General features: G+C 42.3%; 1 protein-coding gene across 4 annotated transcripts in view; it reads left to right on the top strand.

Moving 5' to 3' along the window:
- Positions 1-14,763, top strand: part of LGI1 (leucine rich glioma inactivated 1) — a 33,531-nt gene that overhangs the window by 8,557 nt on the left and 10,211 nt on the right. Inside the window, exons 1-4 of one of the 4 annotated variants that reach the window (XM_079976349.1) lie at positions 2,096-2,918; positions 3,264-3,335; positions 10,495-10,566; positions 10,665-10,736. In XM_079976349.1, the coding sequence (XP_079832475.1) occupies positions 2,728-2,918; positions 3,264-3,335; positions 10,495-10,566; positions 10,665-10,736 (407 nt within the window). In that variant the 5' untranslated portion in view covers positions 2,096-2,727. Of the gene's footprint in view, positions 1-2,095; positions 2,928-3,263; positions 3,336-10,494; positions 10,567-10,664; positions 10,737-14,763 lie in introns of those variants that run through there. The other 3 variants (XM_079976351.1, XM_079976352.1, XM_079976350.1) reach the window with 3 other exon arrangements.

The raw sequence follows: 14,763 nt of genomic DNA, 5'->3' as shown, positions 1-14,763 counted from the left end.
AGCATATATGAGCTCATTGCTACAACAACTACCAATTAATTGTGGGGTTGTCTTGACTACCAAGATGGTGTTAGCATAGCTCCCAGAACAATTCACCTTTGGGTCAACACGCTACGAAAGGTGTTTTGGCCCTTTTCTACATAGGACTACCCCTAGCCTCAATCTCGAGAGGGGAAATGAGGTTCATCAGCATCAGATCCACTTAATACAGGCCTACAGATACTAGATGTTCAGCTTGATAATAGCACTTCCTGTACCATTCTCTGTTGGTGATGTACATTCCTCTCAAATTCTGTGCCCCTACAACACTTCTAATCATAACCATATACTTTATTCTTATAAAGGAAAATAATTATATTGATGCCTGCTTACCGGCTATGGTATTCTATGAACCAATATTTTCCCTTAGCACCTGAAATAATGGAGTTATACTAAAGGCAAAATTGATCCATTAATTTTCTCTTGTCGTTACTATGCACCTGAAGTTCAAACTGACAAGAGGATTATTTAAGTGCTTTCAGTATCATCATCATCACTATTACCCATAAGTGTGCACAATGCTTTGGAGTATGCAAGGGGACAGGTCCCTGCCCCAAAGAGCTTACAGTCTAAAAATTGGCACAGGCGAAACAACAGAGCAAAAGGATAGGCTGGGGCAAATACTGTGCAATTATTTGAGCTGCATGTGCTTTGGCTTGGTTACAGGCTTAGTTACAGCAGCAGCTGTTCCACTGGACCAAATGGCAAATGGTGGGCAATTTCGTAACTGTTTCTCCCAGCCTGTTTTTCTTAAAGTGCAGCTGTAGGTGGCTGAAATCAGGAGCAGAGGAGCAGCAGCAATTGTCTGCTCAAAATCATGGTCTTTTCACTTTGCGGGGGGGGGGGGGATACAGGGAAAGGAAAGGGTTAAGCACCCTACCTTACTCTCTCTGATACTTCACTCTTGATTTTTAGCCTTTCATGGCTGCTTGTAATTTTATTATTATTATTACAGTATTTTTAAAACCCACTATCAGTAGGAAGAATCATGGAACTGCCCAACACATATCATTTGTCCCTTTCTCTGACAGAGAAGACTCTACCAGTCCCAGTGACAGCTTCATTTTATGCAGTACTCAGTTCATCAGATTCTGTCACCTGGCCAGCAGGTTAGCTATGCTCCACTTGCCTAATCTGTAAAAATGATCCCTGTGTCAAAAGATCAAAAATCCTTCTAATGAATGATGCAGTGCCCAGGGAAAGAACCATCTCCAAAGGACTGATGTTCTGCTTTTTTGGTTTTGAATTTTAAATTAAGGGATGTTAAGTTTAAGTACATTTATTATTGATCTGCAGCTCCTTGCACATAGAATGTTCTAAAGTCCAATAGTACTTTAAATATCTTCTACTTATAAGAGCAATGATAGGATAATGGCGAAGATAAGAACTTAGTCCTAATTGGGGGGGGGGGGTGGACATTGCCTTTTCTTAAACTGTGATGTAGCAAATGTAAGTTTTAAGCAGCCAACGTCACAGTGCTTAATTCCTGTAAAAGTAAGACAAGGGCTCAAGCCTTGGATAAAACATTCTTGAGAAACCTCTCCAATCCCCAGTGCTGAAGGCTCCTTCTTCAGTGGTTAGGCAAAATACACACCCAACATGCTCAGGGGCACTTGCATATATTCAGATGTCCTAGGCTAGAGCGAAGCCTTGGCTTCAGAAACAGATGCTGAGGCAGCGACTTTACGTAGATTAAGCCCCACTCCTTTGCCTCTTTCTAAGGATGACACAGCCTACCGCAGCAAATAAACAAGTTTTCAAATAATATGCAAATTGGTTTGCTTCAAAGGCTGGCTGCTGTACATTAGCAAGACAAAGATGCAAGGGAGGTTTAAAAAAGGATTTTGTCTGAGAGCAAAAGAGCATTTTCTTTCTCAAATGACAGTTGTAGGCATTCTTGGTAATAGGCTCCATGTGTGCCTGTTTGTCTAGCTGTGACCCGAGCTTGTGCAAGAAAAGCAAACCCATAAGACAACTGTTCCTTTTGCTGTGATGGCTTTGGACCGTGTCACTCAATTTCCTCTTTCTGCTGTCACTTGGCATATGCAAAGAAGCAACAAGGGGAGGGAGCCCCAATTCCCAAAGGACATTTTTACACAGGTGGAGGGATCCAGTCAAAGATGATGACCGATCTCCCCACCACACACACGCACACACACAATCCACCTCACGCCCACGCACCCACCCACCAGCAAAGCATAATGTTGTGCTATTTTTGGTAACAAGAAGAGGGCCTCCCCTCAGACGAGAGAGAAAGGGAGAGTGCCGTGTATTTTCTCAGTTGCGTCACTTTGCAACCTAAAGCTGTGTTGTGCTCAGTGTTTCTTTGCGGTGATGCAAGCCCTCTTCTGCTTCTACAGCTGGTTGGATTTTCCTCCTCCCTGCCTTCACAGCACCTCGCAGGTTCCCTCTCTGAGAGCACTACGCTGCTTGAGTGAATAGAAAGAAACATACAGCTCAGCTGCAGGTTTTCCAGCTACAAAAAGAGAAAGAGAGAGAGAGAGAGAGGAAACATTCAGGGGAAAGAGACAGAAAAGAGCTGGAGAAAGAGAGAGAGAGAGAAATATATTGCTGTGTCTTAACAAGAAAGACATTCAACGGCTGAATAAAAAGGTGTGGGGGGAAAACCCTGTTCATGTTTTGGGATATCATTCTTTCAACTGGCTGGAACCAGAGTGGATCAAAAGAATGGGAAATGCCAGCAAACCCTTTAGAAGAACTGCTTCTTTCCTATGCTTTTTCTCTGTACTGTTGCTGACTGAAGGGAGCAAGACAGGGAAGACAACATGTCCAGCTTGGTGTATTTGTACCAAAGATAATGCTTTATGTGAAAATGCCAGAGCTATTCCGCGCAGCGTTCCACCTGACGTTACCTCACTGTAAGGGCTGTAAGCATTTGGTTCTTTTAATTTCTGTTTAAAAATTGAGCCAGCATGTGTGGTGTTTTCAGTGCAGACTGAGGGGTGTCTGCAGTCGTGAATACCTACAGCATTCAAAACCCGGGAGCCGGGTGTTGAGGGGGGATGTGCTTAATGTTGTTCTCTCTGAATGCAGCTAGAACATCGAATTTATTTCTTTTTCTGAAACTTGTAGCATCCATTTCCCCTTTTTTTGTGGAAATAATGTAAATCCTAGTGATGATGACAAGAAATGGTCCTTTGAAGTGGTAAATTACTATTCAGGGAGCTCACGTTAACATAAGGTCTGTTTTCTTTTCCTTCTAGTTCCTTTGTGAGATCGGCTTTTACTAAAATCCCAGAAAGGAGTTTTGTCTTCTCACCATCTCTGCAACTTCTGTGAGAAAGATTTATATCATTGTTACTTGTTATGAAACATGTGTATCTAAAGTAACGGGGCTTTAGTACTTGTTCTATAAGAAATAGTGCAGATCAGTTATGTAACAAAATGCACCCTAGCGATTCCAGTAAAGGTAATTAAAGGTGTGTCATGCCTAGTTGGATATATATATATATATAACTTTATCTTCCTCTTTAATATTTGTTAATTGATGTTATCTTTATCATTATTATCTTCATTGTGCTTACTTGGCAATATTATTTGGCTAGGCTAAATTTAGATGCCTGATTATAATTATGTTCCCACATTGCGTTCCTAAATCACATGTATTGTACTTCAAAGGCCTGACTGTACTAATGGGTCTTAATTATTAATTCCCCACACTTTTAAAATTTGGTACTGGTGGATGTTAAAGTCTAAGAGTTGTTGCTGACTAAATAGACTGGCTGTTTTCAGAATCGAGACCTGAATTTCAATGGGACAATTCTGCAAGCAAAACCCGTAATGTTTGCTTTGGTAGAGGTTTAGCATTTCCCACAGATATTTCTTTAGGTAGGGACTGTATTTGTCCCCTGTTCTCCATCACAACAGAGACCTGGAGAAAAACTGAAGTCAGTTGATGTTTTGTGCAGTAGGGATAGCTCAGAAATATGTCTGTTTTGAATGTATACTTTGTGTGAAATAGAGACACCTATAAAGGATGGCCCATACATATGACTGATTTGGTTCAGAAACCTGTCGATAAATCTTTTCACTCATTTTTTAAAAAAGAAAATTGTGTGTGTGTACATGATGGTAGCATAAACGAGATGAGTCAGCCCAGGGCATAATTTTGTTTGGCTACTAAGCATTACCTTCTGTTGGAACATTACATCTATTCAGTTCAAATGCTGATGCCCTGATAGTTGACGCTATGACCCTTCCTGTTCTTGTCTACTGTCAAGGGAGCTGATAAGAAGGCATGCGCACAGCGAGTAAGGTTTTGAATCCAGGACAAATGAGTAAATATAGTTACCATGGAAACCTTTATGTTGCCCCTGTACACATTATCCCACACAAGCTTTTTTGGAGTAAGAGCATATTACAAGAGAGAGAGGGGGGGGCAAAATTCACACATCATCTGTGCTGGGGAAAAGAGACGGTTACGGTTTTTGTATTTGGTCGCTTGTGTGCCCATAAAGGGAAAGGCACATCATGAGTTTGCCATTTAGCTGTGAGACACCACCTGCACTGCCATCCGGCTATGTGGTGCAAAGAACATGCGAGGTCGCCCATCTCAGCAGGCTTTTCAGCGAGGCGGCACATTTCCTTGGCTCACAGTGTACTTGCTCTGAAGGCCCTTTTGCAGGTGGAAAAGCAGCATATACATTTCAGTATAAACAAACCTACTCCGTGCTTTTGAAACACTGAGAACCCAGAAGCTCCCTTACAAACCTAGAAGTACAGATTTCAGCTCCAGGTGTATGTGCATTGTAATAACAGTGGTGTTGGAGCAATGCAAGATAACTGTAACAATCTTAATCTCAGGGCCATGGGTTCGAGCCCCGCGTTGGGCAAAAGATTCCTGCATTGCAGGGGATTGGATGAGATGACCCTCGTGGTCCCTTCCAACTCTACACTTCTAGGATTCTAGGAGTCACCAACCTTTCTGGGCTAGTGAGCATATTTGCATACTGGAGAAACTGTTCTGGGCATCACACCGCAACCTAGTTTAGAATGTTTATTTCACGTTTAATATCAGCTGGGGAGGGAACCAGGTGTGTACCAGAGAAGGCCAAACATATGACCCCCACTTACACATCAATTCTCATCTTAACTATTTTTTCTTCTTCTAGAGCTTATGCCATACAGGTCTTCTTGACTAAAATTATTTCTGTTCAGTTAGACCGTTACCTGTTGGAGTTACTTTGGAAGGCCAGGTCACTGGTCAAAAGAGAATAGGTTTAGGTCCTTTACAGGTAACATAAACATTGTGGCTTTCAAATCCTATAGTATACAGTGTAGAGAAATGTGATGATACCTTACAGAGATTGTAGCTTGAAGTCTGCCAAGTGGGATGCATTTCCCGAGTACTAGGTAGAAGATATAGCCAGAAGGGTAGGAAGCATACTGCCAAGGGCTGCGCTGGAAGTACGTAATGCAACATACATAGGCAGCCAATCTGCATGCTTAGAAGCATTTGCTCTGTGATCTCCTGAAAGAGCCCAAAGGACACATAAAGCTGGAAGGATTCCAAAAGATTGTCAGAACTAACCTCCCATTGTAAGATTAGACCATCTGCATACCAACCCTGCACAGATCACCCCACACAACCCATGGGTGAACACAGAAGGGTCCCCACAGAACAGGTCGCTCCAGAATGTGATCCAAACAGTGAGCCCTGACTACAATCAAGCTAAACTGGTAGGCAGAACACGGCTTCGCCTGCAACATGTTCAGAACAGAAATGGTGACAAGGATTCAGGGAGTTTCTTAGAGCACAGTGGAGCTTCACTGAGCCCATTCCTCTTCCACTTGCACTGCTCTGCATCACTCAGTTAGCTGCTCGTGAAATGTAGGAGACCTTTCGGTGTGGTCTCCAATGCAGAGCAAGGACCTGTGGTCACTTCCAGTTGACCTGTTTATTGATTGATCCTGATCGGTTTGCTGGGAGGCTAGATGACGTTGCATCAAGCTAGTGTTATTTCACACTTTCTGGTGCTTTCCCTTATCACTTTCCTTATTGTGCAAAGTCCAGTTTTGCGGGGGAGGCAGGCTTGTCACACAAGAGGTCCAAAACAGTTTTAACTGCGCAAGCTGAACTTGCTGGAATGTGATTGAAACCCACCCCAATATACCAATAATCTGGAAGCAAACAGGAAACAAGGGAAGGCCCAGCTAGTGCACCCATAGAAGGGTTTGGGCACATGAATAGTGGTCTTTCAGTCCCAGCAAGGCTTTCCAAATGGAAAAAAGCACTGAGTCGGGCATTCATTACTCTCAGGATATAGGCATACAAATCATTCCAGCTGGAAAAATGGACATTTCCCTCTGTTTTTACTTGTTTCCTTGCCCCTCTGGTTCTACTGCCCTCAAGAGGTCTATTCAACTTGCTCTTTCTGCTCCAGCATCTGTAGAGACATCATAATAATTATTTCTGTGGGACTCCTCAGTCAAAATGAATTATAGAAATTAGTCATACACGTTTGACCCATTGTGAGCCTAGAATATATACAAATCCCCATACAGAATGTCCCCTACTAGCTAATCTATTGAATCATGAGCCCTATTCCTGTGTTCCTCACATGCAAATCCAGTTGTGGGGGGGGGGACTGTGCTCCATAGCCCCTTCTTTGCCTCTCACACACAGAGGGCTGAATGTCTGCAGTGAGGTCCCTTTTCGACTTGTGTAGGGGCTCAGTTTGTGACTGAGAACCCCGGAAGGTCAGTGTTCTAGATCATGCGATGACCCTACCTGAGAAGAGAAGGCCCCCCACTGCAGAAGTTCTGACCCCAACCCATGGTGGCTGACAAAGTTAGCCATAGCAATGAGGCAGAAGGCATGGGGCCAGGGAGCATGCCTCTGCTTCACAATTCAGATTGCATGTGTGGCAGTGCCTGAATAGGGCTACAGAATCATAGGCTGTGCATATTCTTTTCTTCAAAGACTTCTGGGTACTGTAGTTTACTCATCAAAGTTACAATTCCCAGCATCCCTTAACTAACTACAGTGCCCAGAATTCTTTGAGGGAAAGAATGTGTTTTAAAGGGATAGAAATAGGTAAAAGAGCAAATAAACAAAACATGCCCCCCAAATATTCTGTAAATGTCTCTAAAATATTCATGGTTGTTTGACAGCAAGAATTGTTGCTAGTAGCTGTCGGTTGACTACTAGTAGTTAATTTGCTACTGCAGTCATAGATGATTAACAGTTAGGGCAAAATCCTACCTGAGAGTAGAGATAGAAGAACCTGTCCATTTTGGTTTGCTTAGTTTCTCATTTTTCTAGTCTTAAATTCAGTTCTCTACAGTGCTGAAACAGCTTGCATTTTTTTTAATTAAAAAATCCTCATGAAAATTCTTCAGCATTTTGGCATGAATTTCTCTTAATAAACACATTTTTAATTAATGTTCACATTTTTGCGAAAATTTTATTACAATTTAATATGCTTTTGCATTTTATTTTCACTAATATAGTCATTTTTTTATGTGCACTGTGCCCTAATATATGCATTTTTGCAAACATTGGTTGGAGAACTGCGTTGCAAAATTCAAGTGAGTGTGGATTTTGATGGATGGTTATGTTTCAGTTCTTATATTGCCTCAGAAAGTGAGAATTTTGATAGATTCAGCTTTAAATGCAAACAGAATCAAATTTCTCTCTCATCCCTATCTGGGAGGGAATTTACTTGAAAGTAAACACTCATTCGAGGGACGCAGGTGGCGCTGTGGGTTAAAGCCTCAGCGCCTAGGACTTGCCGATCGAAAGGTCGGCGGTTCGAATCCCTGCGGCGGGGTGCGCTCCCGCTGCTCGGTCCCAGCGCCTGCCAACCTAGCAGTTCGAAAGCACCTCCGGGTGCAAGTAGATAAATAGGGACCACTTACCAGCGGGAAGGTAAACGGCGTTTCCGTGTGCGGCTCTGGCTCGCCAGAGCAGCGATGTCACACTGGCCACGTGACCCGGAAGTGTCTCCAGACAGCGCTGGCCCCTGGCCTCTTAAGTGAGATGGGCGCACAACCCCAGAGTCTGTCAAGACTGGCCCGTACGGGCAGGGGTACCTTTACCTTTACCTTTAAACACTCATTCATTGCTAGTCTTGGGAACAGAGGACCCTTTGGCCATGATACCTTCCTCTTCCTGGAATAATTTTTGCTGAAGAGGGTGGGGAGTAGTATTAGACTTGCCATACATCCGGAAAATTATGGACACGTACAGAAATCAGATGTCTAAAATGGCGTCCAGGGGGGAATTTTTTGAATGTTAAGAGAACTCCGGAATTTCCAGAACGTATGGCAACCTGAGTTTTTTTTCAGTTTTCTGTGCTCCCCCCTTTTAAAATATTCCAGGGGAGGCTGCGCCCCAGCAGCAGTGGAAGTGACAAGAGGTCACTTCCCTTGGCCAGAGAGGGGGGACAGAGGGAGGAGGAGGGAGGAAGGCGGTGCAGCAGCCTAGCTGCCCGTAGTTTGTTTAAAAAGTGGCCCCGTTCCAGGGGCGTCCCATGGGCGTCTCAGTCGCAGTGGCGGAGGCAGTGAGAGAGGGTCTGTAGCTGGGCACTTGGGAGCTGCTAGCATGGCCACCTTGCCCAAGGGGTACATGGTGGCAGCACCTCCTTGTGCTGCCAGAGCGGCCTGCAGCTGCTCTGGGCCACCATCCCATTCCAGCTGCAGCACTATAGAGGCAGAGATGGGGGCCAGGCAGGTAACGGGGGGGGGGAGCGCGGTACCACAGGAAAGTGTTTAAACGAGACCTGGATAGGCCTGGATAGCAAGGGCAACAAACTGTGAGGAAGGGGGACAAAACCAGCTGGCGTACGTTCGAGGTTGCGGAGGGGAGAAAGGTGGCAGTGCCTCACTACATGTTTCTGAGGGCTGTTGGGAGCCTGGGCAGGTTGGTGGAGGTGTGGTTTAGAGGAAGGTTAGGTTGGGGGCATGTTGGAGAAAGGGGTGCATTAGGGCCTGGCTGTTTTCATTGGGGGGGGGGGGGTTCCAGTATCTAATAATCTTCCTCTTGGAGGTGCTGTGGAGGGTGTCCAACAAATTCGGGGGTGTCAGGAATTCTACTACTTGAAATATGGCAGTCCTAAGTAGTATAAGCTTTCAGGTGCTGACGGTCACCCAACTGGCATATGGGGCCAAGTTTCACTTCCTCCAAGTCCTGTAGAAGATGCTATGTCAATCATATCAGACAAGGTGTTCTCCAAATAAGAGCAATTAGTAAATACTTGTGGTCCAAGAAATTTTTAAAGGTAAAATAAATTAATTATTCCAAACCCTTGTCATATAGATCAATTTTAAGTTCAGAAATTCTTTTATGCATGTTGAAGCTCCATTGCATTAAATTACATTATACTGTCATTTAATGTTTGCATTTTATCACATTGCTAAATGTATGTTAAGCATAAAAACAATGTTTAAGCTGCAGTTTTAAAGACTGAACCGTACATTGAGTTGCTTCTAACGGTTACCCATGTGGAAGGCAGCTTATACAAGAAACTTTTCCCATTCTGTCCTGCCCCCTAAAAAGCCTTTCAAGAGAGTTGGAGGGCATCCCTGAACAGCCACATGGAACTGTCATGCAAGAGGGAAACCACCTGGAAGCTTGCATGAACAGAGATATTTCATTAAGCCTCACCTGCACAGCCACATGGACCACTGCTGCAGATAACATGAAAAATATTTACCATAGTAGCCATATTTACCATTGAGAAATAGTTAAATTACACACTGATCTCTTGATTCCTTGTGGGTTCAGAAACATATGTGGATCTGAAAGAGTTTCTCCATTCATTTTATAGTGCAATACTCAGAAGTAGGCCTCATTGAAAAAATCATTGAATAGGGCATCCTTTATGGAAAGTAAACATAGGATAGCAGCTTACTTAGGGCTGCCATAAGTCTGCGGACTTTTGCCAAAGTGAACATATGACAAGCAGGGTGATAATTTTTCCGGGGGAGATGTTGTTCTTTGAGGAATATGGCAAGTAAATCGGAAAGCCTGTCCATTCAAAAGCTCCCATGTGCATCTGAGAGCACAGATGAAGCTCTGGAATTGGGGCCACTTATGCAGACTTCACGTGCCAGAATCAAAACTTTGAACATCCAAGCAAGGCCACAGTATATTTTTGAATGCACAGGTAATGATATCAAATGCACAATGAGCAATAGTGAGAAACCATTGGGAAACGCCATCATTTCAAATAGCCACACATTTATAGAATATTACTAGCCTATTTCCCAAAGGTTCTAATGAACATATGTCAGTTTTCCTGCTTAGGATCTGGGCGTTGTATTACAATATTTCCCTTGGGTTGTCCTTATGCAGGAGATAGACTATGCCTCCTGAAATCTGTGGTTCTTCATTTTTAACTTTAACCAAGAACCAGCAACGTGGCTTTTAAACATCTGTTCCAACAGCATGTCACTGTTTAGTTATTTTTTGCTTTATATTTCTTTATACAGGTTATTTACAGCAAATACATTTGATGTCATTAGCGGTGATGCCTTCATGGGCCTTCCTCATCTAGAATATTTGTGAGTTGAAAAAATAATGTGAAAGATTTCTTGAGAGTGGTTGTGTGCTTGAGATAAAGAAATTCCTTTGACCAAGCTGCCTTTATGACCCATTGCAGGTTTATAGAGAACAACAACATCAAGTCTCTTTCAAACACTTCCTTCCGAGGACTGAAATCTTTAATTCACCTGTAAGTAAAAGTGTTCATTTTATTCCTTGCCATCTTTACAGAACTATGTCAATGACATATTTCTTTTGAAGATGTTAACCAGCTAAAGGTTTCGGGGGCTGATTACCTGTTTTGCCATTAATCAATTGATTATACAATTAAACAGGCAATTGCCTAATGTATCATTTAATAATTCAAATCCTGTTCTGTGAGTAGTGTTAGTATCTGCAGCTTGGATCCAAGGAATCAAGAAACTGCTTTGCATATACAAGGAAGCTTTGAGCTTGACTTTTGTTTCACCCCCTGAATTGCCCTTCATGGCAAGATTTTAAATTTAAAGAAGGTTCAAAAGCAATTTGTGATATTGTGGAGGTGTGCCATGCAGTGGGGGAAATTAAACAGTTCCACTGGGTATGCCCAAATCCTTGGGTAATCCTAAAGTAACTCTTTGGATCTCAGCCAGTGTGATCCAGGCATTAAAGTTTATGCATAAGGTCTTTTGCATACATGAATGAAACTATCAATCTCTTGGCATGCTTCATGGTTTGCAATTCGGAGAAAAGTGAATAACACACAATAAAATAGCACATTTTCTTCTTCTCCATCCACCAGCAACTTAGCCACAGAAATACTTTTAAAACTTCACCCTAAAATGAAAATTGTGCAAATCAACAAGCGTGGGGTGTCAGTGTTGTGCATGGGGTTCATATCTTTTGGATTGAATCTAAAGGGAGAAGTGCTAGTACAAAACAATATTTCACAGTCAAATTACCACCATTAGCAGAAACCAAATTTATTTATACTGTAAATTATACGTGAAAAATGCTTTCTCCAAATAAGGTTACTTTCATTTTTTTTAATGAATATTTATTGGGATTTTCCAGAAACATATAAAACAAAAACAAAAATTAACAAAAAAACAAAAATCCAAAAGAATTAAAAACACATAAAATTTCAATTACTTATTTTCTTTTACCTTATTTCTCAGACCTCCTCACACCTCCCCTTCTAGTATTCCAATTTAAGTTATCAGCACAGCAAATCCTTAACATATTTCTCCACTTTAACTTAATAATTTATTCTAACATGATATTATTTTACTTTTCTTCTTTCTTCCATTTCCTCAATATTATCTTTGCAGGCCTTATTTTTATTTAATTTAAAAACCAATTTTAACTTATCCCAATTTTATGCATCAATACTTATATCTCATTAATTAATCTTAAACCTTTTTCCTAAAGTCGACCAAAATTTCCCTTCCACGATTTTCCCAGTTTCCATAAAAATAGTCAAACAAAAAATAAAAAACAGAACAAATTATATCTATATACCCTTTGGATTCCCAAACTCTACCCACCCTTTTCCCGGTTAGTCCCCAACAGATGTCCATCAGTCTCTATAAACTATCTAGCCTGGAGATCTCACGTCCGAGGCTTTTAAGTCTCTCTCAGTTCCTCTGTGCCGGTCTTTTTGATAGTCCTTAATGTTAAACCCCAGATCTCGGAGAGGCACCGACCCGACAGGATCCATATTTCTGCCAGCCAGACCTCCAAATTTAAAAGCAAAGCCTATGGGGTACTCCAACTTTTGTTTCATATTCCTTTCAAGTCCAATTGTCCCCAGGGCTCCAACTTTCATCTTAAACCAATTTGTAATCCTCAGGTCTTCAGATCTCCTTTCAATCTCCAGTTCAGGCCAGGCCTTCCCCATCAAATTTTTATTTTCCTTTTTTGTTGTCATATCAGGCTTCAAATTGCAGCTCTCCTTTGGCGTCTGCAAAGTTTCAGCTCCTCCTTCCTCTTCTTCAGGGGCAGCATATGTCCCCTTTTCCATATTGTCAAAACTTTCAGTTTCCTTTATTTTTCCAGTTGAATTAGCTTCCTGTTTCAAATCCTTATCAGGTTGGACAATGTTGTTTACTGTCAAACTTAGAGCTGTAGCGTTAATAGCCAAAACATTGAATTGGCCTTGTAACTTTCCCAAGAGAACAAATGCTCTATCCAGTTCAGCTTGGATTTTCCCTTCTCCAGCCATTCCTGTAATGTCACTAAACCCCTCTAGGGGGATTTTAGTTCCTTAGATATTCCTTTCGGCTCAAGTCCAAAAGTCAAGTTATTTGTATCAGTCCTTCCTTTTTTTCCAATAAATTGTAACACGTAAAACCAGCAGAAGCAACAGAAACAAAGTTTCCTTTCCATCTTGACAGCTAACTTGACAGCTGTCAAAACTCTTCAGTATTTCATCAACAGGCTTTCTCACGGGACGCTCCCGGTTCTGAGGGGGTGAACTTCAGCTCCCCAAATTAATCCTTAATCCTCCAGCAAAACTTCTTACAATGTCAAAATCGTGCAGTTAAAATCTTTTACTAAAAAGCAAAAAAAGATTCTCTCGACCTTAGCTGACAGGTCCTTTGCTTTAGATTGTTTACTAAGGGGGGGGGTGGACTTCCTTTTTAACCCTTCCCCGCTCGTTCCTAATCCAGCAAAATTTTTATAAAAGGTTCCAATTTCCATATTACTCACGGGTTGATAATTTAGTCCGATTGTTCCTAAATAAGGTTACTTTCAGAATATGGGAATGCACTAGAACTACCACCCCCAACCCCACCCCTGGCATATGTAGTTCAAAGTCTTTTTTTTAATTTATTTTAATCATGCATAAATAATATAAAATAATGGAAAATTTTGATATGAAAACAATATTATTTATTTAATACATTTATATACCGCTTAGTTATTCACATTTCTAAGTGGTGTACATAAAAACAATCCACAGAAAATGGAACAGTGAAACAATATATACTATCATAAAATGAAATTTTTATTGTAGTTGTTAAATTTATAACTACATCACGTACATACATTCAATGATCACAGGGTAGTGTATGATTTAAAACCAGCAATAATAATACTGTGTGTGTGTAAACATCATAAAATTAGGCTCATATTGGTCAATGAAACTAATTGGCACAGTCCAAGAAGCTAAAAAAATAGGCATATCCTGATGCCTCATCTTCTTTCAAATGTTCAAGTGAAAAAAAAAATATTAAAAGATCTAAAAAAGACAGTATTGAGAAGGGGGAATCACATTTCCAGTGGGATGACATTTGATTATGGAACAGGACTTGTGGTCAGTTCAATCCCTGCTTCATCCCATAAATATATTATCAGATATATCATGTTCAAGTACAATGTATATAGATGTAATCAGTAATCCTGTGGTCCTCCAGATGTTTTTGGCCTCCAGTTCTCATCAGCCCCAGCCAGCATAGCCAATCAGCTGGGACAAAGGACATTGTAGTTGAAAAACATCTGGAAGGCCACATATTCTCCATCCCTGTTGTCAGGGAACTGCCATCGGAAGCACAGGTGGTGAGAAGGCTTCAGGAGAATAGGAGAGACACTTCTTCAGCAGAAGAGGGAACCAGTAGGGGGAGTGCGGGAGCTCCAAAGGAAAGGGAGTCGGAGGGGAGGCTCTGGGATACTTCCAGTGAGAACAGTGAGGAGGTATCAGGACAGCCTTTAAGGACCCCCACCCCCCGCCGGAAACTGTCACGCAGGGAATCCAGGAGGCGCATGTCCGTGAAACAGCTTTTATGTTGGAAACGTTTCCGCAAACGCCCACTGTCAGATTCTACCAGCGACTGACGGAGCCATGCTGAAGGGCTCCGCTCAAGGCAGGGCTTCACTAGACTGAGTGAGCTCTGAGGGATCCAGCTTCAACGCACAAGCAGCTCATTATCCCACCACAGCAATCTGACAGTCCCTGAAAGCAGCTTGTGCAAAGAGAGGCATCATGAGCAACCCAGCCGGAGCCGGAGATGGGGGAGCAGCTGCAGCCGGTCCTAGCCTGGAAGAAAGGTACAGGATGTTGGAGGTACAGTTAGCTCTGCAAACGGCGAGGCTGGAGGAGAGGAGGGCTCATGATGCAGAAAAGGGGAAAGCCGCCCAGCTCTCGAGGAAAGTGCCTGGACTGGTGCAGAAGTTTGGGGGTGATCCCAGGAATTATCAAGCCTTCAGGACAGAGATGCAATATGCCCTCAATCTGC

The sequence above is a fragment of the Podarcis cretensis genome (assembly GCF_951804945.1).
Source record: "Podarcis cretensis genome assembly, chromosome: 5".
In the NCBI taxonomy this organism is placed as follows: domain Eukaryota; kingdom Metazoa; phylum Chordata; class Lepidosauria; order Squamata; family Lacertidae; genus Podarcis; species Podarcis cretensis.
This window is presented reverse-complemented; position numbering and strand designations above follow the sequence as displayed.